This window comes from Miscanthus floridulus, chromosome 17 (genome assembly GCF_019320115.1).
Source record: "Miscanthus floridulus cultivar M001 chromosome 17, ASM1932011v1, whole genome shotgun sequence".
Lineage (NCBI taxonomy): Eukaryota > Viridiplantae > Streptophyta > Magnoliopsida > Poales > Poaceae > Miscanthus > Miscanthus floridulus.
The window spans coordinates 58471487-58497632 of record NC_089596.1 but is presented as its reverse complement, the minus strand read 5'-3'; the positions used below and the strand labels follow the sequence as shown (position 1 = coordinate 58497632).

General features: G+C 52.9%; 2 protein-coding genes across 2 annotated transcripts; both read left to right on the top strand.

Moving 5' to 3' along the window:
- Positions 1-314: 314 nt before the first annotated feature.
- LOC136515662 (uncharacterized) lies at positions 315-1712 on the top strand. Its single transcript, XM_066509191.1, has 3 exons — positions 315-344; positions 430-554; positions 1127-1712. The coding sequence occupies exons 1-3, from the start codon at positions 315-317 to the stop codon at positions 1710-1712; spliced, it is 741 nt and encodes a 246-aa protein (XP_066365288.1).
- A 23068-nt stretch (positions 1713-24780) lies between these two features.
- Positions 24781-26144, top strand: LOC136515661 (uncharacterized). The gene is made up of 2 exons (XM_066509190.1): positions 24781-25978; positions 26140-26144. Exons 1-2 carry the CDS (start codon positions 24781-24783, stop codon positions 26142-26144), a joined length of 1203 nt encoding a protein of 400 aa, XP_066365287.1.
- The last annotated feature ends 2 nt before the right edge of the window (positions 26145-26146 follow it).

Genomic DNA, 26146 nt, shown 5'->3' with positions numbered 1-26146 from the left:
TTGTGGGGAGTTGCCCGGAGAAATGGAAGTGGGGCGTCCCGAAGGTCGACCAGCCCAAGCTAGAGCCGCTCCTGGAGGGGCTGGCGAGGCTGTGGAGCCATGGCCTCACGATTGCTGTGGTCGTGGCCACCTTCCACCGCCGGACGGTGCTGCCGCTGATGGCTCGGCGGCGGCGGTTGTTCGAGATGAGGCCGGGCAAGCCCATCGAAGGCACCCGGATGTCTTCCTCCGCCCTCTCCGACAAGGAAATTCACCGTCGGGTGGGGGAGACGGTAGACACGAAGTTGAGGGGCGGCAACTTGACCCCCTTCGCGATGCGACTGTCGCGGGGGTTTCTTTCGCTGGTAAGTCGAGTGCCGCTGCAGCCTCTAAGCCTCCTCAATCTCCCTTTATCCCTTGTTTCCTTATGCGCATTTGTCATTTCTTCAGGGGATGAGGGACGTGCGCTCCTCCCCGCCGCCCGTTCCCGAGGACGCGGGGCAGCGGGCGATCAACCGCGCTCACGCCGACACGCAGAAGAAGCGAAAGGACGCTAAGGCGGCGAAGCACACGAAGTACATCCTTGCGCGCGAGGCATTGGATAAGCGCCGCCGTCAGCAACGGAAGGATGGTCTCCCATTGGAGGAATCCCCGTCGATGTCGTTGTCGACGGAGGCCTCGGACGGGAACGACAAGGGCGAGGGGGGGGGGCGAGGCCCCCTAGACCACCTTCCTGACGTCGAGGAGGTGGCGCCCGGGGCGTCAGTAAGCAGCCCGGCACCCCCGGGAAGGGGAGAGGAAGCGGACTCGGGGCCGGCGGTGGCCCCCTCCGGGGCCAAGGCCGACACGCCCGAGGCGCGGGCGTTAGGCAAACGCGTCGTCAGCCCGGTAAGCTCGGCGGTCGCGGCGGAGCCGGTGGCGGTGGAGGCGACGCCACCGGCCCCGCAGAGGACCGAAGGGGCGCCGGGGTCCGCTGAGGACTGACCGGCGCCGATGGATACGGATGCGACGCCACTGCCGCTGCCTCCGCCGTCGTGGATGAGGTTTGCTGTGGCGAAGCTGGGGCTGCCCCGTTCAAAGTAAGTGTATTTTTGGCAGGGTTATGGTGTCTTCCGTTCGCTTTTTTGGTCTCGCGCTGACCCTGTAGGTTAATTTTCTTTAGTCGGAAATGGCCTGCGGACGACCTCCCCTTGGCACCCCTTAAGGCGCTTAAGGCTAGTCCTGGCTCCTCTGCCCACTGGGTGGCGGAGGCACAAGCCACCATCCAACGCGGCGCGGCGTCGGCGAGGGTCGACCCAAAGGAACTGGCCGCCCAAGGAGGGGTTGCCGAGGCGGCCCCTACACGGTCGGATGGGGCCATTGTACCCTTCGTTGCCGAGGCTCTCGGGGCCTCTGGGGCTGAGGCGACGGAGGCCCCGGCGCCCATGACCGCCGAGACCGTAGTGTCCACGGTCGGCGTTTCTGTGTCTGCCGAGGCCACAACGACGGAGGCCGGAGCCCCCGAGACCGCCGAGGCCGTGATTGCAGAGGCCGGAGCCCCCAAGGTCACCACAGCCGTCGTGATGGCGGCGAGGCCGTCTGTGCAGGAGGCGGAGGCCTCAGCCGAGCCCTTGGCTCAGGGCCCGTCGTTGTTGCGGGAGAGTGTCCGGGAGGCGGAGGTCTATCCGATCTCCTCCAACGACACTTCCCGGGCGCAGGAGGTGGTCGGCGTCGAGGAGACCGATGCCGTGTAGCAGCCGGCGCCGCTCTTAGACGAGGGAAGCTCGGCCCTCGTGCGGGTGCGACCCGAGCCCCGCAGGTGGGATCACCCGCGGGTACTGTGGCAAGCCGGGACGACCCTGAGGGGGAGCCTCTGTTCGCCCTCGAGGACATGGCCGAGGGCAGGCGCTGGAGTACCTTCGAGCAGTACCGTGAGCTGGCGGAGCGGTCGCTACAGACGGCGCTGTCCGTGGTGGCCGACAAACTGCCCGGAGTCACCTAGGTTCGTGTTTTCCTTTCTCGCACGACGTTGTTCTTTCCTTGGTTTTGTTGCAATCGACGACCTCTGCTCTGCCTCCTCAGGAGCTCGAGACCCGGTCCCTTGGGAAGTCGGTCTTCCTTCGGCGGGAGAGGGGAATCTGGGACCAGCTTCAGAGGCAGAGGGGCCTTCTTGCCGATGCTAACGAGCTTCTGTCGGCACAAAGCGCGGAGGTGGAGGACCTCCGCCTTCGCTATGCCGATGCGAAGGTCGAGGCGGCCACCGCCCAGACGCAGCTTGCCCCCTTGGCGGCGCGGATCAAGGAGCTGGAGGAGGAGCTTACCCGCGCCGTCAGCGATCGGGATGCCTTCAGATCCCAGGCTAAAGAAGCGACGGACTCGGGCAAGGCCCTCGCCGGGCAGCTGGGGGCAGAGGAGAGTGCGCATCGGCTGACCAAAGGTGCTCTAAAACGAGGCCCTTGCTATGGTTGAGGCCTCGCAAATCGAGGCTGTGGTTTTGAGGGGGACGGTCGAGGGTGAGTTTGAGTCCCCTTGTTTTGTTTTCTTTTCCTTATGTTCGCTCCCTAACTTCCTTGTATGACGCAGAGCTGGGGAGTGAAGCTTCCAGGGCGGCCGAGGCCTCTCGAGTCGAGGCCCAGCGGTTGAAGGAGAAAGCCGAGGCCTGTCAGGCCGAGACCCGACGCTAGGAGCTGAAGGCCAAGGGTGAGCTCCGTGGGTTTCCGTCCCTAACTTAGGTTGTTTTTTCTCTACTCGACCTTATTCCATTTTCCGTGGTGCAGAGTCAGAGGCGGAGATCATTCGGGCCACCGAGGCTTCCAGCGCGGTGCAGACGGTGCTCGAGACAGAGATCGGGGAGCACGAGGCGCTAAAGCGTGCTGCCCTTTCCGCCTGCGAGGCCCTGGAGGTCGAGGGGGTTCAGTCGGGCAGCTCCCTTGGGAGCCGCTTGATTGCGCTGAGCAGCCAGATGCGCGAGTGGCTCCGAGGGGCGCTGCACACGGGTGTCAAGCGGGCGATGGCCATCTTCTCCTCTCACTACCTTGGCGTCGACCTCCCGGCCATCAGTGATGGCTATGTTCTGCCTGATGATGACGAGGAGGCCCACACGGTGGTCGCGAAGCTGCTGGAGGCGGCGGAAGGCCCTGGCACGGCGCTGGCGACGCTCTTTGAAGAGGAGGTGGTTCCTCCCCTACCATCTGCTGGCGCTGGAGGCCCTGAGCCTTGATCTGGGCCCCGGGGGCTATGTAAAGATAGAATAGGGGTTATTTTTGTACCATAACGTTTGTGGCCGTCGAGGCCTTTATTTCTGACGTATTTGTGTTTCTTAGTTGTTTTTCTCATGTTTCCGAGCCTTTGCCCTCTGTTGCTCCTGATCAGATTTCGTTTGCAAAACACCCCTTTGGGGCCTAAGCCGTCCCTTGAGCGAGAGGTAGTGAGGGAGTGCCGTAGCCCGGGGGCGTAGGCCGTCTCGCGACTCTACCGGCCTCTTGCTTAGGAAACAGACCTTGGTCCGAGGAGTCTCTACAAATGATTTGTCAGAGCCTGCTAGAGTCTTGGCGTAGGAATTTTTGCGAAAAAACACTAAGGAGTGGTGCGTGGGACCTAGGGGGAGTCCCCCATTTAGCCCCCGAGGGAGGCTTGGTTCTGCCAAGGCATAGCCGAGTCTCCCTTGTCGTGTTTATTGTACTGCCGAGACCTACGATGGGCCCGGGGGGTTTCTCGAAAAATGAGACCAATTAAAGAACGCTTAGTAATTGTATTTCGAGAGACGACATATACAATGCTTGGAAATTTAGGGATAAAAGCGACGTAGCTGTTCTATGTTCCAAGCGTTGGTGAAGATTTCGCCCTTCTCGTTGGCCAGCTTGTAGGTCCCAGGCTTCAGTACTTGGGCGATGATGTACGGTCCTTCCCATGGTGGGGTCAGCTTGTGGCGACCCTTGTTGCTCTGTGCTAGCCTCAACACCAGGTCGCCTACCTTCAAGTCTCTGCCTCGGACGCGTCGGGCCTAGGTAGCGCCGTAGGCTCTGCTGGTACTTGGCCGAGTGTAGTAGTGCGACGTCTCGGGCTTCCTCCAGCTGATCGAGGGCAGTCCTCTCGGGTGGTGCGGTTGCTTTGTTCGTTATAGGATTGTAGCCTCGGGGAACCATATTCCAGGTCGGTGGGGAGGATGGCCTCGGCCCCATAGACTAGGAAGAAAGGCGTGAACCCCAGTGGCTCGGCTTGGAGTGTTCCTCAGGCTCCAGATGACCGACGGGAGTTCGGCGAGCCATTTCTTGCCAAACTTTTTCAACCGGTTGTGAATTCTTGGCTTGAGGCCTTGTAGGATCATGCCGTTGGCACGCTCTACTTGGCCAGTTGGTCCTTGGGTGTCCTACGGCCGACCAGGCCACACGGATGTGGTGGTCGTCGCAAAACGTCAGGAACTTTTTGCCGGTGAACTGCGTCCCGTTGTCGGTGATGATGGTGTTGGGGACCCCAAACCTGTGGATAATGTCAGTGAAGAACAGCACTGCCTGCTCGGATTTGATTCGATTGATCGGACGGGCCTCGATCCATTTGGAGAACTTGTCGATTGATACCAGTAGATGGGTGTAGCCCCCGGGGGCCCTTTGCAGAGGCCCGACCATGTCGAGCCCCCACACGGCGAATGGCCATGTGATGGGGATGGTTTGCAGAGCCAGGGCCGGGAGATGTGTCTGCCGAGCATAGTACTGGCATCCTTCGCAGGAGCGTACTAGCTTGGTAGCGTCGGCTGACCGCCGTCGGCCAGTAGAACCCTTGGCGGAAAGCGTTCCCTATGAGTGTCCGAGGCGCCGCATGGTGCCCGCAGGCGCCTGCGTGTAAGTCCCAAAGCAGGGCTTGGCCTGCCTCGGAACTGATGCATCATTGAAGGACACCTGAGGGGCTTCGCCTGTATAATTCGCCATCGTAGAGGGCGTAGGTCTTGGCTCGGCGCTGCAAGCCGTCGTGCTTCAGTTCGGTCATCGGGAAGCTCCCCCCGATCAAGCCAATCGAGGAATGGGACTCGCCAATCCGAGTCCTGATCAGTCTGCGGAGGCTCGGCGTTGACTTCCATGACCTCGGGCTCGGTCGAGGGGGTCTTGGCAGCAGAGGGGGCATCGGGCTTTGCCATGGGTTCCCCAGGGGGCCCTCCTCTGCTACCGAGGTGCAGCCGATGGAAGGTTTGTGGAGGTCACTGGCGAAGACATTCGGGGGGACCGGGGCCCGTGCCGAGGCCATCTTTGCCAGCTCGTCGGCGGCCTCGTTGTACTTTCGCGCGACGTGATTTAGTTCGAGACCGTCGAACTTGTCTTCTAGGCGTCGTACTATCTTGCAGTAAGCCTCCATTTTAGGGTCGAGGCAGTTTGACTCCTTCATCACCTGATCTATGACGAGCCGCTGAGTCGCCTCGGACGTCGAGGCAGCCGTGCCCCAAGCTCGATGGCGACTTGTATGCCATTGACGAGGGCCTCGTATTCGGCCACAGTTGTTGGAGGCGGCGAAGTGGAGCCGCACCATGTAGCGCATGTGTACTCCGAGGGGCGAAATGAAGAGCAGACCCATGCCTGCCCCGGTCTTCATCAGGGATCCAGTCGAAGTACAGGGTCCAGCACTCCTGTCTGAATTTGAGCAGGTGGCAGTTGGGTATCTGTCCATTCAGCCACGAAATCGGCCAAGACCTGAGACTTGATCGCTTTTCGAGGCGCAAAGGTCAAGGTTTCCCCCATAAGCTCGATAGCCCACTTGGCTATCCTGCCCGAGGCCTCCCGGTTATGAACTATCTCGCCCAGGGGGAAGGATGATACCACAGTCACTGGGTGCGACTCGAAGTAGTGGCATAGTTTGCGCCGGGCCAGGACCACGGCGTAGACTAGCTTCTAGATGTGGGGGTAGCGTGCTTTGGTCTCGGAGAGCACCTCGCTGATGAAATAGACAGGTCGCTGGGTAGGCAGAGTATGCCCTTCTTCCTGCCTCTCTACTACTATGGCGGCGCTGACCACTTGGGTTGTTGCGGCGACGTAGAGTAAGAGGGCCTCATCCATGGCCGGGGGTATCAGAACGGGAGGATTGGTGAGCAGCCTCTTGAGTCTGTCGAGGGCTTCCTCGGCCTCGGGGGTCCAAGAAAAACGCTCGGACTTTCTCAAGAGTCGGTATAGAGGCAAACCTTTTTCGCCGAGGCGCGAGATGAAGCGGCTCAAGGCCGCAAGGCATCCCATGACCCTCTGCATCCCCCTTGAGGTCTCTGATTGGTCCCATGCTGGTTATAGCCGAGACCTTTTCTGGGTTGGCCTCAATGCCGCATTCCGAGACTATGAATCCCAAGAGCATGCCTCGGGGGACCCCGAACACACACTTCTCGGGATTGAGCTTGATGCCCTTCTCTCTAAGGCATTTGAAGGTTACCCTCAAGTCATTTATGAGATTCTCAGCCTTTCTGGTTTTGACCACGATGTCATCTACGTAGGCCTCGACTGGTCTACCCGATGTTGTCGCCAAAGACCTGGGTCATGCACCGCTGGTACTGTGGCACCTGCTGTTTCTGAGGCCGAAGGGCATCGTCACGTAGCAGTACATTGCCGAACGGTGTGATGAAAGAAGTCGCGAGCTGGTCGGACTCTTTCATCTTGATCTGATGGTAACCAGAGTACGCATCAAGGAAAGATAGGGTCTCGCACCCTGTGGTGGAATCAACAATTTGATCGATTCGAGGTAATGGGAAGGGGATCTTTGGACAGGCTTTGTTCAGACCGGTGTAGTCTACACACATCCTCCATTTCCCATTTTTCTTCTTGACTAACACGGGGTTAGCCAACCACTCTGGGTGGGACACTTCCTTGATGAACCCTGGCCGCCAAGAGTTTCTGCACCTCCTCTTCCGATGGCCCTGCGCTTTTCTTCAGTCGAAGCTAGCGCAGGCGTTGCCTCGCCGGTCTAGATCTAGCCCGGATGTCCAGGGCGTGCTCGGCGACCTCCCTTGGTATGCCCGGCATGTCCGAGGGACTCCATGCGAATATGTCGGCGTTCGCACGGAGAAAGTCGACGAGCACGGCTTCCTATTTGCTGTCGAGGGTGGCGCTGATCCTCAGCGCTCGGTCGTCGGGGTAGGCGGGGTCAACCAGGATGAGTTTGATGGTTTCCGCGGGCTCGAACGCCCCTGCGCAACGCTTGGAGTCAGGCACCTCGCCACTGAGTTGGTCAAGGTGGGCGATGAGGGTCTCGGCCTCCGCAAGAGCCTCGGCGTACTCGATGCACTCGACGTCGTAGTCGTATGCATGTTCGTACGTGGACTCGATCGTGATGACACCATTAGGGCCTGGCATCTTGAGCTTGAGGTAGGTATAGTTGGGCACTGCCGTGAACTTGGCGTAGCACGGCCGCCCCAGAATGGCGTGGTAGGCCCCCCCGAACCCAACGACCTCAAAGGTGAGGACTTCCTTGCGGTAGTTGGAGGGGGTGCCGAAGCAGACAGGGAGGTCGATGCGCCCGATGGGTCGCGTGCGCTTCCCTGGCACGATGCTGTGGAAGGGGGCGACGTCGCCTTGGAGCCTCGACCGGTCGATCTCCAAGAGCTCCAGGGTATTGACGTAGAGGATGTTGAGGCCGCTGCCTCCGTCCATCAACACCTTGGAGAGTCGGGTGTTGCCAATGATCGGGTCGACAACTAGTGGGTACTGCTCGGGATTCGAAAACATGATCAGGGTGGTCATCCCGATCAAAGGTGATCGCCTCTCGAGACCAGTCGAGGTACTGGGGGGTGGCCACCTTGACCGAGAAGACCTCTCGGCGTTCCCTCTTGCGCTGCCGCGCCGTAAGGCATGCCGAGGGCCCACCGAAGATCATGAAGGCGTTGCGTACCTCGGGGAACCCGTCGTCCTTGTCTTCGTCCCGGTCGCCGGCGCCCTTCTACTTGGCATCGTCGCCGGGGAGCCCGAGCCTGGCGTAGTAGCGTCGCAGCATGGTGCAATCCTCGAGAGCGTGCCTGACCGGGCTTTGGTGGTAAGGGTAGGGTTTCTTGAGCATGTCGTCGAAGGGCCTAGGGCCTTTGGAGCCTCGGGGATTCTTGCGCTCTGTGGCCGCGACCAGATCAGCCTCCAGGACCTCCTGCTTCCCCAGGCGCCCCTTTTTCTTTTTCTTAGGGAGGTGGGAGGCTGAGGCCTTAGGGGCCTCTTCCCTCTGCTTACCCTTGGTGTCGGTGTCGGGGAAGATGGCCCCGACAGCCTCTTCACCTGAGGCGAAGCTGGTGGCGATGTCGAGGAGCGCGACAGCAGAGCACGGGACGTTGCGACCTAGCTCTTGGACCAAGTCCCGACAAGTGGTACCGGAGAGGAAAGCCTGGACGATCTCCGAGTCACCAACATTGGGTAGCTCGGTGCACTGTTTGGAGAAGCGTCGGATGAAGTCTCGGAGGGACTCGTCTGGCTTCTGGCGACAGCTCTTAAGATCCCAGGAATTCCCAGGGCACACGTCTGTGCCCTGGAAGTTCCCGACGAAGATCCTAACCAAGTCGCGCCAGTCGTGGATTTGCGAGGGAGGGAGATGCTCGAGCCAGGCTCGTGCCGAGTCCGACAAGAGCAAAGGGAGATTGCGGATGATGAGCAGGTCATCGTCCGCACCACCTAGCTGGTAGGCCAGGCGGTAATCGGCGAGCCAGAGTTCCGGGTTGGTCTCGCCACTATACTTCGTGAGATTGGCCGGCTAGTGGAACCGGGCGGGGAAAGGAGCAGCGCGGATGGCCCTGCTAAAGACCCAAGGGCCTGGCAGCTCAGGGGAAGGACTGCGGTCCTCACCGCTGTCATAGCGACCGCCTTGGTGTGGGTGGTAGCCCCGAGCGGGCCCCTCATTGTCATGGCGTCGTCGCCTGCTGACCACTTCATGGTCTCCCTGCACCTCGCGTCGATTGCTGAGGCGGTCCAGAAGCACGGGGACCCTGTGGGCTATTGGCGCTCGGTCGGGCTTGGGATGAGCCGGGGCTTCCCTGTCCTGCCGAGGCGGTGCCGTGAGAAGGTTCGAGGCGCCCCCGTGCCGTCGGGAGGCGGAATTCTCGGCCTGCTGAACCACAGCGGTCTCTAGGAGATCGCGGAGCTCGCCGCGGACCCGTCGCCCCTCCGTGGTAGAAGGCTCAGGCATTGTGCGGACCAGCATTGCTGCAACCGCGACGTTCTAGCTGGCGCGATTGAAGATTGGGGGTTGCTCACTCCCTTCGTCATCATGGATGCGGTGATGCACATCGCGGGCTCTTCGTCGAGCTCCCCCGCCTTCGCCGCGGCCTCGCTGTTCCTGTTCGAGAGAGTCTTGAAGCTGCTGCAGAAGGAGTTGGTCTTGTTCGACCTTGGCCTGGAGCTCACGGAGCTGCTCTAGGTCTGGGCGCTGAGTTCGCGCAAGAGCGACGTTCTCATTTCGCACGGCCGTCAGGACATTGCGTGGGGGCGTGACGGCGCCCGCCCTTGGATGAAGTGGGGAGCGGCTACCTGCCCCCTCATCCTCTTCGCCTGCCCTCGGCATCCCGAGCCCGACGTGAAAATATTCGCGAGTGGGGTCGTAAGTGCCTTCGTCGTCGGAGTCGGAGTAACCGAAGCAGTAGTCGCTTGCGGCCAAGAACTGGCGCAAAGTCCTAGGGTCGTGGAGCCCGGAGAAATCCACTCCGGGCCATGCCTCGTCCTCATCCGAGGAGTCAGCGTGGGTGCTTAGGTCGAGACCAAAGCGCTGGCAGCGTTCTGAGGGACCCTCATGAGCAGCAGCGTATGCGTAGGTGTAAGAAGCGGCGGCATTTCTCAACCCAAAGGGGTATGGGGATGGTGTCGTCGCCAGATTCTGCTCCGCCGGGGTCGGTCCTTCAGGGAGTGGTGGAGCGGAGCTTGACGACTAGGCATCATCGCGAGCCACCGGCGATTTCCCTTTGTCCAAGCTCAGGCCAGATAGGTCCCCAGCTAGGGACCCCGTACCAACAGCTGGTTGTAGGATATCGGCGGGGAGTGGCGTGCCGCCCCGGGTTCGCGTAGCGTCAGGGTGGCCTTGCTCGCGTCGTGCCTGGCGAGCGCGGCGAGAGCGGCCGCCCAGGCGCCGCCTGCGCCTGGACTGCCGGTGCGTAGCTTCATCATCAGACGGTGGGGCTCGAGGGGTGAGGAGTACCATGTCGTACTCGTGCCCTAGAGACATGAACTCTAGGCTCCCAAACCAAACTACGGTGCCGAGACGCAATGGTCGTATGGGATCTACCATTCGGAACCTGCTGGGATGACGAAACTGACACGCAGCGCAGCCCCTACCTGGCGCGCCAACTGTCGGTGTTTCGTACCGGGGGGTCCTCAACCGACTAGTGAATTTGTTCTGCGTGCTCCCGAACCGGATGGTGATGCAAAGAGACACAAGGCTTATACTGGTTCAGGCAATCGGCGCCCTACGTCCAGTCTAAGGGATAGAACTTGTATTTCTTGCACCGAAGTGCTCGTAGTAGGGGGTTACAAGCTAAGGGAGAGAGGGAACTAGTCCCAGGTCTCGGCGGGGTGTCGTGTGGGCCGTCTAAGACGTTGCTCTCAAGCGGCGGGAATATGTGTGTGTGTGTTATCCGGTGTTCCCCCCTCTAAGTGGCCCAAGTCCTCTCCTTTTATAGTTGAAGGGAGGACTGGTACAGTACATGTATTACTATGCGGCATCGTGCCAACAGGGGCGGCATGTCTGGACCCTGTGGCCTGTTCCTGTGGCGGCGTGGTCGTCGGAGTAGTCTGTCCTGGGAGTAAAGGGGCGGCGTGGTCATCCCATCAGATCCTGTGCGTCGGGGGAGTCCCGGGAATGTCTCGGAGCGGTCGTGGTGGCGGACGTGCAAGCCACGGCGGACAGATTATGCGCGAGGCCGAGGCCTGGTCGGTGCCGAGGCTTGCATTGCGGTGGGGGGGTCTCGGCAGGCACGAACCCCGAGATCACCGAGGCCTCGATGTACAGTGCCGAGGCCTTGAGCGGGCGGCTGGTCGTGGGTACAGCGTTTAAGACACAGTGGCCGATAACCCCCGACGTACCCTGTCCCAGCCGGTATGGCACTGATCGTGGACACAGTGGTAGGACGCAGTGGCCGGTAAGCGGTCGTGGTGGCGAACGTGCAAGCCACGGCGGACAGACTGTGCGCAAGGCTGAGGCCTGGTCGGTGCCGAGGCTTGTATTGCGGTGGGGGGTCTCGGCAGGCACGAACCCCGAGATCGCCGAGGCCTCGATGTATAGTGCCGAGGCCTTAAGCGAGCGGCTGGTCGTGGGTACAGCGTTAAGACACAGTGGCCGGTAACCCCCGCCGTACCCTGTCCCAGCCGGTATGGCGCTGATCGTGGACACAGTGGTAGGACGCAGTGACCGGTAATCCCCGCCGTACCCTGTCCCGGTCGGTATGGCGCTGATGCGACTTCGGGTCGCGTCGGCCATTCTGTGACGTTGAGCCGCTGTCCGGCTGAGATCGCGGGAGTGGTTGAAAGTATTAATGAGACGTGACACGCTGTCGGGAGGGTCGGCCGAGGCGGGGGGCGACGGACCGCGGACGAGCCAGCCTCGAGCGACACGAAGAATGAAGCCTCGCGCGATACGGAGAACGCGCCTCCTGCCGAGGCCTTCCGTGGAGAGCCTCGGGCGAGGCGGAGACGACGTCCCTTGCCGAGGCCTTCCCTGGGGAGCCTCGCGCGAAGCGGGGTTGGCGTCAGGATGCCGAGACCCCCTCCTCGAGGCTCGAGGCGAGGAGGGGGAGGACCCAGTGGGCTTGGTCATGGCGGGTGAGGGGCCCACGACTTACCTTCTAGATTTTATTTTTTAGATGGGACTTTAGCGACCCATTGGATGTTTTGCTTGGGGTACCCCATTCTAAGGTACCCGACACTAGGGTTAAGAAAAGAGGCCATAGTTTAGAGTTAGATTTTTTAAGTTGCCTAATTCACCCCCTCTTAGGCGTCACGGTCCCTTCAATTGGTATCAGAGCCGGTTGGCTCATATTTGGACCTTTGGCTTAACCGCCGTTGAGCCGACGCTATTGTAGAGTGGTTGGGATGGATACCGCTAGGCCTCCATAATTTGATGGCACTAACTTCCTCTACTATAAAGCTAGAATGGCTTGCCACCTTGAGACGGTTGATTTAGGTGTATGGAGAGTCACTCATGATGGGATGAAACCCATTAAGAATCCCGAAAAGCCCACAAAGAGTGACGAAAAAGAAATGCACTTTAATGCTAGAGCTAAGAATTGCTTGTTTGAATCATTTAGCATGGATGTGTTTAACCAAGTGTTCACCCTAAATACGGCACATGAAATTTGGTTAAAACTCCAAGAGCTCCATGACGGCACAAGTAATGTCCATGAGCAAAAACATTGTCTAGCTAAGCAAAATTATGATTCCTTTGCTATGAATGATGATGAGCTTGTTCGTGATATGTATTCTTGTTTGAATCTAATTATCAATGAGCTCCATTCTATAGGATTATTAAAGCTAGATGATGCGGACATCATGAGGAAGATCATCTCCGTGCTACCATAAAAGAAATATGCAAGCATCATCACCATCCTTCACAACATGGAGGACTTGAGCAACTTGACCCCGGGCATAGTCATTGGTAAGTTAGTGGCATTTGAAATGTCACGTAAGATGGGTCAAGAAGAAGCTTCTTCATCAAGCAAAGGCAAAGCTCTCGCTTGTAGCCAGAAAAAGAAGATGAAGGGCAAGCAAGTTGAGACAAGCTCAAGCTCAAGTTCCTCAAGTGAAGAAGAAGAAGATGAGGACAATGATGATGATGATGAAGACTCAAGTGATGATCAATCTTCCTCCTCCACCTCCGATCTTAATGAAGAATCAATCAAAGTGATCAACAAGGTGGAGAAGATGATCCAAAGGCTCAATGTCAAGGGTGTGCCCATCCAAATTCAAGATTTCATTTTCTCAAATCAAAGAAATGAACAAAGAAAGAGAGGATGCTATGGATGCGGCGAGTTGGGGTACTTTGTGGAAGTTTGTCTAAACAAACCCACACCCAAGATAAAGAAGAAGGCATGCAAGAACCAAGCCCTCACATCGATAAGATCATGGGATGATTCTTCAAGTGAAGAAGAACCCCATCATAAGAGGCGAGGCCGCAAGCATTCATCATCAAGCTCTTCTCGTGTGTGCCTTATGGCACAAGGTAACGAAAGCTCTTCCTCTAGTGAGAGTGATAGTGATGATGATATGTCTTCTTATCATGAACTTGTGCAAGAAAATCTTAAATTTGCTAAAGCTTGCACTAGTCAACAAAAGAAGCTCAAAAGCTTAAAAGAAAAGCTAGATAGTTCACAAAAAGCATATAATACCTTGCTTGAACAATATGAGAACTTTGTTAATCTCAATGTTGAACTATCTACTAAAATTGAGAAACTTGAGACTAGTGCAACAACAAATGCATGCACAATCAATGATGAGCAACTTGAAAAGAAAAATAAAAAATTAAAAGAAAAGTTAGCTAGCTCACAAGAAGCATATAATAGTTTGCTTGCTAAAATGGAAACCATGTGCAAACATTATGATGAGCTAACTAATAAAGTTGCTAATCTTTAAGCCGTTAGCACAACCCCCACTAAGACATCTAAAAAGAAAAGTTCTATCTTTAACATGCCTAAAAAGGATGCCTCTACTTCTTGTAATGATTTATGTTTAGACTCACCTTTATGCAACCAAGTTTGTGTTGAGAAAGTTGTTGTAGATACATGCACGCAAGAGATTGTAAAGGAGAATGAGCAACTCAAGCAAGAAGTAGCTCGTCTTACCAAGGACTTGACTCAAGCGAAAGGCAAAGCGAAGCAAATCCAACTTCATCAAGATAACACCGTCAAGGGAGTGAAGAAGCTTGATGAAGGACAAACCGTGGTTTGTTACGTATGCCATAAGGAAGGTCACAAGTCCTATGAGTGCAAGGTGAAGAATAGGGGAGGAGCAAAGAAGGAGAAAAAACAAACAAGCAAGCTCTCCAACACCTACACCAACAAAGTGGACAAGAAGGCCTCCACACCTTATCTCTTGAAGAAGAAGAAAAATGACAAGGTGGTGGCCATCAAGGTGAACAAGCAAGCCAACAATGGGGTCAAACACTTTTGGGTGCCAAAGGAAATCATTTCAAACATGAAGAGCACCAAGAAGGTTTGGATTCCAAAAGGGAAGTGAGAAGTCCGTCGGACCTCGGGGAATTTGGAGACTTAACAAAGTTTAGGTGCATTTCATGGGGTGTATCATGATGGACAAAATCATTGTCAAGTGTGTTAGTGAATATTATGGACCCAAATTCCTCTGGTAACTAGATGTCACTACTTTCAATTAGTATTCATTTATCCTGACTGTTTTTGTTTCTTTGAGAAAATACGGAAACAGGCGGGCTGCACCGGGACCATGATCCAAAACGGGACGATAGATTTTCCGGCCATATTTACGGTATACCGTATTTTACCCGGATGATCCGGTATTCATCCCGTTTTCTTTGTAAACGGGATAAGCCCAGTACTTTGCTGCCCCCCGGTTGGCTTTCCGTCCAGCCATTCGACGGAATGCAGGACTGCAGAATTGCAGCGTGTCAGGCTGCTGCTAGCTGCATGCATCCTACGTACAGTACTATGCAATTTTCATCCCCTAGCCACATCAATAAACTTATGTAATTGGCCGTCATGTTTTTTGTCTTCTGTAATTAGCTTTGGCGCCTTGCTTTTTGGGCATGTAGCTGTTGGCCGGAGCCTGCAGGTGGGCAGTATGTGTACGGTTAGACTTAGGAGCCTTAGCAGCCAGGAAGCTAATAGCCTGTTTGGAATGCGGAAAACTTTTTCTTATTTCTGTATTTTTTCTGTGAAATTGAATTGATCCTGTGAAATTCCTACGCTATTCCTGTGAAATTCCTGCGTTCCAAACATGCCCTAAGCAGTTTAGATGGAGCAATGATTTATAGTACTTGCTGACTAATCATGCTAGGTTTCTTAATATCTACTCATTCACCTTTACTTATGTATTGGGGCTATTATATTTGAAAATGTAATTCCGGCTTATGTTTTCATTTACTGTTCATTTCCGTCTATTTTTCGATCGTATTTACCCGTTTTCGTATTACCGTTTATCCAGTAACCGTTTTCGCTCCCAGTTGTCCGGCTCTCGCTCCCGTTTCCGTCTAAAAATATGGAAACAAAAACGGTAGAGCGATTTTTCCGTCCATTTCCGTCCGTTTTCATCCTTATGAGCGCTTGAATAATGCCATGAATAATTATGTTTATTCGTTATCATCACCATCTTCTTCATCGACGCTGTTGCCACCAAAGAAATCATCGGCGACATCCGGCATGATACGATCTGTTTCTGGTCAGTAGTGTTGTCCCTCGATAGCCATATTTGATTCCTCGGCATCTATATTTAGCCTCTCAACAATGATGTTATCTATGTTACTATTTTAGTACCTATACAACAACGCATACACGGATACAAATCCTACGTCTTGTCATGGTGTCTCCAACAATATGAGCTAACACCAGCTCTAAGCTAGCAAACGTGGGCATATCATGGTGTGAGAGAGGCATCGACGCATCGTGAAATATAAGAACTTATCTCTAAACTCTATGTTAGCTTCTTATTTTTTAAGATCCAATAATAGTCTGTTTGGATCATCCGCTCTAAACAAATAGTTTAAAGTTGGCTCTAAACTTTAGCCAATATTACATTAGAGCTCTAGACGAGCTAAAGTGCTTTAAAGTTTTTAGAGCACTAAAATTTAGAGCAAATGATCCAAACGGGTCCTAAGTAAAATACATGATTTAGCTAGTTAGTTAGACCGTTTGAGACGACTGAGCATCCATACCAAATTACCAATCCTTGGTCCTAATAGCGTCTTGCGCGTTTTTTTTTAATTTTAATCCTTTTTTAAATATAATTTTAAATCTAACACTGTCGGGGTTTTTTAAACTAACACTTTTGGCCGCGCCTATTGCCCTGGCGCGGCCAAATGCCTGTGCCGCGTCATGCATGGTGACGCGGCAGAGGGCTGATGTGGCGTGGGCCGGCCTGGGGGACCGATGACGTGGCAGGTCTTGCCGCGCCACCGAACTGGGCGCGGCAGTGTTTCGCCCTGATCCGTGGCGCGGCTGGACCAAATATATACCGCGTGCGAGCCCACCCGCCTGCACGCACCCCTACCCTGCCCGCCCGCCCGAACGCCGCCGCCGCCGCCAGCCGCACGCGCCCCGCCGCCAGCGCCCTGCCTGTGGCCGCATGCGCCCGCCCGGCCTCGCCTCGCCCCGCCGGCGCCCGCACGGCCCGGCCTCGACCGCTCGCCCACGCCGCGCCCGGCCACTCCCGCCACGCAGCGCCCTAGCCGGCCGCGCCACGAACGCCGGCGCGTCGAGGCCGCCCCCTCATAAGGTACCTCCCTCTCGATTTCATATTTTTTTATTATCTAGTATAGTTAGTACTTTTTATATCCCTACGGTACCCCTACGTGCCCTCGCAATCCTCGAGCGGCCGGCGCAGAAGCAAAAGAGTTGATGATGGTTTGCTAGTGCTAGCATTTCTAGGAGCATGTAGGGGCATCGAAGCTATTTTCATTGAGTATTAGTGTCTTTGCGATATCTTAAAACGACTATTGTTATGTGACGGAGGAAGTACCCCTTCCGTCCTAAATAAATGCACATCTCGCTTCATGAAGTTAAATTTTTTTAAAAAATTTGACCAAATTTATATAATAGCGTACTAATATTTATGATACATAATAGGTACTATTACATTAAGTATGGAGTATACTTTCGTAATAAACTTATTAGGAGATACAAATATTGATACCGTTTTTTTAGTTTTGATCAAACTTAAACATATTTGACTACTCGAGAAGCAAGATGTGTATTTATTTTGAGACGGAGGGATTACTTGTAATTTTGGAACCAAAGTTTTATATGAATTGATTATGTATTTATTATCTAGTATAGTTAGGATTTTGGGTTTAGGGATTTAGGCTAGTTAGGTTAGTGAATTTGTTTGTGATTTGTTTGTGAACTTACTAATGTTAACTTGAATTTTGTTAATTTGAATACTCTAACGCTTTGTTTATCAATTTGTAACAGGATGACCCCTCCCACGCAGCACCCGTTGTACCCCATTCTTGAGGTGGAGTACGACGACCAGCACCGAGCACACATCTTGAGTGACAACGACGCAGAGGTGTCCTTGTCTCCTTTGAGGCCCCGTACTCACACCAGGGCTTCCTCAAGCTTATCCGTGTTGTCAACCACGGTCTTCCGCCCCTTAACCCAGCACTACTTACTGCAACTGTAGACAGGTGCGAGTGCATTCTTTGTACGTAAACTTTCTTGTAACAAATTAGAGGCAACTAATAGTCGTTCTATTCTTATAACAGGTGGAGGCCTGATACCCACACGTTCCACCTACCTCGTGGGGAGATGACCTTGACGTTGCAGGACGTGAAGGTATTTTAGGCCTTCGGTTGGGGGGACTTCTAGTGACAGGGATAGTTGACAACGATCACTGGAGGGAGCTGGTGGCTCAGTTTACTGGCTTTCTTTCACCGGACGACGATGCTTCCAAGAAAAATAAGTGAGTAATTCAAGCCTATTTAATACTTGCATTGCTTTACAGCTGCATCAGGTCTCATTTTCTTTGATCAATTACAGGAAAAGTTCTGGTGTTTCGTCGTCCTGGATCACAGAGCGCTTTGAGTACTTGGACCCACAAGCTGAGGAGGCATAAATCGACAGGTTCGCTCGAGTGTGGCTCTGGCACTTTCTTGGTGCTTTCCTCTTCCCAGACGCCTTGGGCAACACTATCAGCTGGATCTTTCTTGACATACTTCGCCAGCCGTGGGAGAACATAGCGGGGTATAGCTGGGGCAGCGCAGTCCTGGCATGGACGTATAGACAGCTATGCGTTGCCTGCCATCGCACCTCAGGACATGCGAACCTTGGGGGTTGCTCCTACCTACTCCAGGTTTGGTGTTGGGAACGATTGCCAGTTGGGAGGCCCCTTAATAATGGTTTACCGGTAAGTACTTTGGTTCATTATATTCTTCCAGGCAGTTAGATATGATGAGATTATTTATTGCTAATTCATTATCGTGTTCAATGCAGCGATGGAACGGGCATGATACACTCCCTACAGCTCTGTATATCTGAACGGAAGCACAGTTAGTTAGAGAGAATGCGTGGCGCAAGTACAGGGAGTATACAGACGGTCTCGATGTCCTGACACAGCACTAGGTTACGCTCTCTATACTATCGTAGCAGTGTCTTCTTCGATGTATACTATATCACAACCTAAAACAATTACGAAATTTTAGGTGTTTTGGTGTCCTTGGGATTCTCCGGAGCTCCAAGGCTATCTGAGTCCTATCACTAGGGATGAGTCACACGAGTATCGCTGCGACGTCTCTCTTATTTTCTTTCATGTGGTCAAGATTCACTTGCCCATCTGGGTCTGTAGACAGTTTGGAAGAATGACAGGCTGCCCACCACCGCTTTACTCCACCAATCAAGAATTGCACGGGTGCGTTATCGATTAATAACAATGCTATAATTTAGAGGTGTGTTTGGTACAACTAACATCATTTTGTTGCAGGTTTGACCGCAGGAAGATGTACAAGACCAAGGATTGGCGCGTGACACATAACTCGTACATCCATTTGTGGCAGACCAGGGTACCACATGCGGTCCTTGCGGGTCCTTCACACGACTAGCACACCTTCAATGAGTACCTACGGTGGCTTCACAGGTCTACGAGGACACATATCAAGCCCCCGTACACTGACGTGGCGATTGACGAGGACTCGGAGGAAGATGTCATCGAAGATGTGTACGACGTTACCACTAGGAAGGACACACAGCTACAGAGAACCCTGCTTCAAAGATACGTGGTAAGATACTTGAATGGTACAATTTATTATCCTTTTGGTATTAAGTATGTGTACTAAAACTGTCCAACCGCATTTCTGTACCCAGACGACACAATTATCAAGGCTGTCCAACGAAGCAGCGTTCCGGCTTCATGAGTCTAAAGGGCAGGGGCCAGGCGTTCTCGCGGCTTTTGTGGAGGTAAACATAAACTTGTCCGTTTCAAAAATGTTTCTTTAATGTATATGCGTTTGGGTAATGCACTAACTTTAATGTCTATTTATGCAGAAGATGAAGAAGAGCTGCAGGAAGCTAGCTCAGAAGCTGAGCTGCATGGACACTCCTTATAAGGAACCGCCACTCCCGGCGCGGTCGGGTGGCACGTCTTCAGCCTCTTTGAGGACACCAGCCGGCTCTTCTCAGCCGATGACTTCGGCGCGGTCGGGTGCCACTTCCACGGTGCGTACACCACCGCATCATAGCGCTGGGAAGGACCCTGCAACCGAGGACGACGATGACGACGACCCCCCGGGCTTCCACAGACAGCACGCCTAGTGGGACGATTGGCCGCAGCACGAGATCGACATGTCTCAGCTAGGTGGTGCCCCGCTTAGTACCCAAAGAGCCTCACAGGTACTATCAAAGATAGTTTATTTAAATACATACGCTCCATGAACTAACGATCATAAAGAATTATAAGTAATCGTGCGTATCATATACCTGCAGGGTACGAGCCGTACGCACCGTTGACACGACCATACCGACGTTGGCTACACCCCTAATATGTTGCCAACAAATCCGAAGAGATAGAGGCGTCCGAGGGATCCTTACACTCCTAGGTCTTAGTTTGTTAGGTCAAACGAATATTGGTATTCGAAACTTGCGGGGTTATTTGGTTATGTTATCTCAAACTTATGTCAAAACAATGAATATGTTATATGCCAGCTTGTCAACTTGCTTCTTATTCGTTTCTTTGAGTCGCGGCCGCACTGCCGGCGAGATTAAGTACCCTGCGTTCGGGAACCGACAGTCCCGGCGTATCTGGACGCCGGCGACAATTTTTCGTAATTGATTAGTTAAAATGGTGCATAACCGTATTATGAAAGACGAAAAACTAATCATTGGCTTATCAAATTCTCTATTCGGCCGTGAAAAAAAACTCAACAAAATACGGGCGCGACGCGTTTCGATTCAACCATCCAGGTAGCCCGGGCGGGTGGCAGGCGCAGCGGCCAGGTGGTGTGGCTACTCGTGCGGTATATATTTGGTCCAGCCGCGCCACGGATCAGGGCGCGGCACTGCCGCGCCAAGTTCGGTGGCGCGGCAAGACCTGCCACGTCATCGGTCCCCCAGGCCGGCCCACGCCACGTCAGCCCTCTGCCACGCCACGTCGCGCGGCACTGCCGCGCCAAGTTCGGTGGCGCGGCAAGACCTGCCACGTCATCGGTCCCCCAGGCCGGCCCACGCCACGTCAGCCCTCTGCCGCGCCACCATGCATAACGCGGCACAGGCATTTGGCCGCGCCAGGGCAATAGGCACGGCCAAAAGTGTTAGTTTAAAAAAAAAACCCAACAGTGTTAGATTTAAAATTATATTAAAAAAAGGTTAAAATTAAAAAAAAATTCTCTTGCGCCGGAACAATCAGGCGGCGCGGAAAGCCCCTCAAAAACTCCCCGACCAGGCAGGCTGCCGCAACACAGTCCGTGTGACCGACAGTGGGCCCTCAAACCTCACGCTTCCCTCCTCTTCGCCTTTTCTTCCTTGCTGCTGTCCTGCTCCTCTCCCTCCCGCGTCCCGCGTCCCGCGTACCGCACCATTTCCAAACCCCACGCCAAAACCCCTCTCCCTCCCGGCCTACCATTCCCCACCAACGCCACCGCTACCGGTACCGGTACCGCCACCACCACCGCCTCCCCTCCGCGACCTCGCCGGCAAAACCTCGGGCCGCGGCTACGGTCGCAACTCATCGCCGCGGACCCTGCCCCGCGGCCGTACATCGCCGGGTATGCCCCCGTCCCGCGCTAGCACTGCTGCTTTCCTCCGCCCCCGCTTCTCTTCGCTGCGAAACCCTAGCCCTCGACCAATCGTTGTCCTCCTTCTCCTACAGGTTCATCGCGAGTGCCGAGGATCGAAAAGGCTCCGCCACCACCGCTGCGTCGCCCACCGTCCCCGCCTCGTGACGTTCGAGGTGCGTGTCGGTGTCTGTGTCTCTTCTACCCAGCTCCTGCTCCCAGTCCGCTTGATGCACATGAGAAAATTGAACTGGTTCGATTCAGTCGGGTGTCGGGGTAGAAGCAGGACACGATCACCCAATTGGATCAGTTAGGCCAATTGCAATTAGGTTGTCGCAGCCAAATTCATTTTTGGGGGGCACATATGTTGAACTAGAGCTGTTGATGTGAACAACCAATTCTTACCTACAGATCCAACTTTTTTTTTTGTGGAATCAATAATTTCGTGCTCAGTATTGTACGTGTATGTATAGGCATATTACAGATCAACTTAGACGACTTTGTCACCCTTTACCCAAACTTTGAAACTGAATTCGTAAACCACAATTTTTCTGGGAATCTTCCTGAGCATAAATTTATTCTTAGAAAGACTTTTGAATTCCATTGTTCTTAGGAGCCTAAGTGCCTTCTCAGTTGTCGTTTCGTTTCTGTAAACTTCATTTATAAGATCGTAACTTGTAATGATGTCCGGTGACCTGTGTATTTACCTCTACAATTCAACTAGATGATACCCCGTGCGCTACTGCGAGATTAAATGTGAAATTACAGTACGAAGTATATATATAAAATACTAATTAATATAATAAACACTTCCTAAAATGTAAATTAAAGAATCTAGAGGATCATACAGAATAAAAAACACGATCATTGCCTTCAGAACTCAAAAGACATAATAAATAAATGGAGACATAAAAATAAAAATGCAATAGCTGTGACAGATGCATCTCTCTTGCTTTTTGCTTGATGAAACTGCCAAGTAGATATCTAAGCATATTGAATATATTGCAGTATTACTGTAGCAGTAAATATATTCCTCGATACTCTTTACGATAGCATAGAGTCCTTAATCCTCAAATCTGCAATCGAATCATCTCTTTTTATTTATATGATTGAGATTGAGTAGATACCCCAGTCCAATTGGATATTTGTATCCTTCAATGCATTATAGGGCTTGCATCATCTAGAAGACAACATAACAAACAGGGATGAAAGTTAATGACGGAGGGAATGTAGAAAATAGTCTCACTTCATAATTTCCATATTATACAGATGCAGAATGGCATAACACTTCCAAAGTGCTCCTGTGCGTAGGTCGTAGGATGCTACTTGGTTTAAATAAATTAACAACACATTGAGATCATGCATCCATGAAAGAGAGAAAATACCTGGATAGAGCTCATGATGGTGGATCTCCTAATAATAGAAGGCAGTCCCGACCAGCTTCATAGAATGCTTGGATTGGGGATGACCACGATTGGAGCGAAACATGGCTGCAGTTTTTGCGATGATGAGGTAATTGGTGCTGTGGGACAATGATAAAGTAATTAGTGCTGTGCGACTGCAAGGTGGAGAGATGGCCACATCGCCGTTGTCGTGGATAGTCACCACCAAGGTGCATGCATTGCGCAAGCACAGCTGGGCATCAAGGTCGCGTAGAGGGCGGAATGGCGTACATGGAAGCAAATCTGGGATGCTCTATCGCTCTTCTGATAAATAGGCCGATCAACGATTATAGGAGATGATCGGACAACAGCTTTATGTGGAGGCCTGGAGGGTGATTAATAAGGCCATCACGAAGTGGAGGGCCTTGCTCAATTAATGGATTAGTGTCTGACTGTTTTCTTTGGGAAGGAGAAACCTTGCTTAATTAGTGGCTTGGTGACTGACCGTTTTCTTTTGGAAGGAGAAGAAACATAACATTGAGGGGCTCTTGTGGATGGACACAGAATTAGAACATATGCTAGTGCAGGTCATCTTGATGACCAATCAGCTGCGTTGACCAAAGGAGAAGAGAAGTGGGCCCAGATGACGTGGCTTCACGGAATCACAGAGAAATGTGATGGTGGGGTTCTCCTATTTAGGTATAAGTAGATGACAAATTTTCATTCGGGGGTTACCGGGTTAGGGGGGGGGGGGGGGGGGGGGGGGGGGGGGCGGGATCAGGTCGCTGCATTTCGAATTTTCTACTATGTTCACGCTCCCGCAAGAGGTTAACTTCTATTTTTATTCGTAGAAGAATAAAACAAAAAAAATTAGAAAACAACACTTGCACCACTGCAACTTTCTCCTCCACCCAACTGGCGAAACCAAGAGAGAGAGAGCGACATCAAAACAAGAGAAAACGCCCACACAAACTACCAACCATGAGTAAACTTTGACATAGCTAAACTAAATTGATGAACCGACTCCTTAATCAAGAATGCAACTTCCAGAGGCTGCTTTGTTGAGGTGGTGAAAGGTCCTCCAATTGCGCTTATTCCAGATATTCCACCAGAAGAATATCACCATGCCATCAAAATGCCTACTCATAGCCTTAACAATCTTTGCCCTGCATCTCCACCACCAACTACAAATTAATCCACCATGGTTGATGTTCTGTAGCACAGATAGGTTGCTCCTGTGTAGCAAGGTATCCCATACTCTTGTTTAAGGACGGTCTTTGCACAAGTTAGTGGAAGTCTCCGGCACAGAGTTAAACAATATGCAAATAGGGTTATTTCGCTAGCCATTTTCTTTTTAGGTTTTCAGCAGTCAATCTTTTTAAGCAATAATTCCTAGCGAAAAAATTACATTCTGGTTGCACCCTTGGGCCACCAAATTGGGCTGATACTAAGTTTATTAGAGTCCCCACATGAATTGTATTAGATACACAGGTTGTATATACTCCGAGAGATGTCTATCACTGGCTTATTTGTGTTGGCCCAATGGATCACCGGCTCAGGTGAGTGAACCACTCACCAGTCTTGCCGAGCACCCGCTAGTGTTGCCGAGCACCCACTAGCCATGCCGACCATGAACAGGCGTTATCCGTTCCCACACACTATGGCTGGAGCTAGAAGAAGAAGGGAGAACAGAGCATGCACACACAATACAAGACACCAGCGTTGGCCGAAGCCCTGTCTGTGAGATGGCAAATCCGAACTCTCTTTACTGAGTTGCCGTGGTAGTTTATTTATACAACTCTATCCATCTAGTCCTAGTACAGCGCACATGCTGTAACAGTAACTAGATAACATACATGGCCGACTCTGCGTCGGCCACTGCATGTGCCTACAGTGCTGCAGGTGAGCCGTGCGGCGCCTGCACCTGCAGCGGCTACAGTATCACAGCAGGGGGCCTTTTGGCGCCGCCTTCTCTTGTTGTGTTCACACAAGGTAGCAGTAGATTATCTAACAATTTGACCTTGAATCTCTAAATCTCTGGATCCTACCGATAGCTTCCCAGAGTAATACAAACTCTTGTGTCTCAACCGGTGTTGATAGATACTGGAAGTACTTGCCTAACCCACCGTTTGTTTTTCAGAGCTATTTCCACCTAGATTTTCTTCCTCTTTGCCTTTTCGAATAGCAGTGGACCAATGTTTCTAGGTGCACTCACTTAAATCCAATTTGAGAACCAGAATCAAACTGTATTCCCTTTCTTGCTGTGACCAAAGTTTAAGCATGAAACATGTCCCTGTCTTATCAAAAGGGAAGGGATGTCAATTCCAGACCAAGCTCTTTCTTTGTGCAACATGCAGATCTATCCAGCAAAATACAAGCGTCCACAACATGCTTGGTTACATTTTACCTTCCATTGGTTGTTGGATTATTATATGTTTGCTACAATCTCCATTTACTAAGTTTATTGAATTAGCAGAATATCTTTGCCTTATTTTTTTTTAGAACGGATTAGATTCGTATTTGAATATCTTTGCCTTATTAAGCACAGTTGTTGTGTTTTAATTTTGCAGATATGCTTCCAGGCCCCGTTCTCCCACCTCCACCTCTGCCTTCGGTGTTTACAGGATCACCAAGTCTGCCGGCATCAGACCCACAGTCTTCATCGATTGGGGCCAGTGTTGCCATTATTTTCATTGTCGTAATTGCCACAATCACCTTGACTACTTGCGTCGTGCTCCTGCGCCAAGGTTGTCTCTGTCGCCAGGGCCGCTTGTCCAGCTCATCCCTCTCTTGCTGCAGTTCTGAGTCTGGAATGCGGTCAGCTGCATCAGCAGCTGTTGCCTCAGCTGTGTCGTCTGTGGCACATTCTGCAGAAGTGCCAGTGAAGGGGTCTGAACTGGTAGCATCCATGCCTGTCTCTGCTGAGATGCCAAAGGGTGGGATGGACACACTGGTGCCATCGGCGCCGTATCTTCCAGAGGTGGAGCGTTTGATATTGGAGTTGCTCGTGCTACCTGCAGTGCCGATGAAGCCTGGGAGCGACTGTGCAATGTGCAAAGAGTTTCTACCTACTGATGTGCTCTTCATACTGCCAGCGTGCTCGCACATGTTCCATCAGTCATGCATCATCAGCTGGCTACGCCGCACCACACCGTCATGCTGCCCGTCCTGCCATGCCTCTATCACCATCCCTGCCTCTAACAAGACTAAAGTTGCTCCGACCTTCTGCTCAGTTGAATACGACATTGAGTCTCAGATGTTAATGCCGACTCCACCTGGCGAGGCAGTAGCAGAGGCTGTTGGAGGATCTCATGGGTGGCTGCGCTCTTCCCTGGACAGATTATCTGGCAGCTGGAGAGGATGCTCCAGCAATCGTGCCACTGCAGCGGTTGTGCCAGTGTCCTCACGGCGCACCACTGGAAGTTGGAGCCAGGGCTCGAGTGGCCGACTCGACAATGACTCAGATTGCGCTAAGGTACAGAAGCCGCTGCCAGTTCCAGATAGTAAGGAGGTGCCAGAGGCTGTCAGGGGCTCTATCGGGTGGCCGAGATCTTTGGTCACGCTCTCTGGCAGCTGGAGTGGGTGCTCCAGCAGCTGTTCTTCTGAGATGGGGTTGCCGGTGACTTCGAGGCATGTCACAGAGACCCTGGCATCAAGTGGACACAGCGAAACAGACACATGGTCCAGGAGGTGGGATCTTGAGGCTGCTATGCCGACACCCGAGAGGCCATCGTTGTATGGCTATGCCAGATGGTTCTTCAGAAGCTCAGGCAAGTAAATAATATCACACCAGCGTTGATGGCAACAATTGCTAAATTCCTTTCATTTGCAACTGGTATCTGCATGTTTTAGTTAGGTCATGTTATTGGCTTCATGCCTAATTTCTTTGAGTTTCTAATTCTCTAATTAAAATTTCTTGTTTCCTTTGCAGGTTGAAC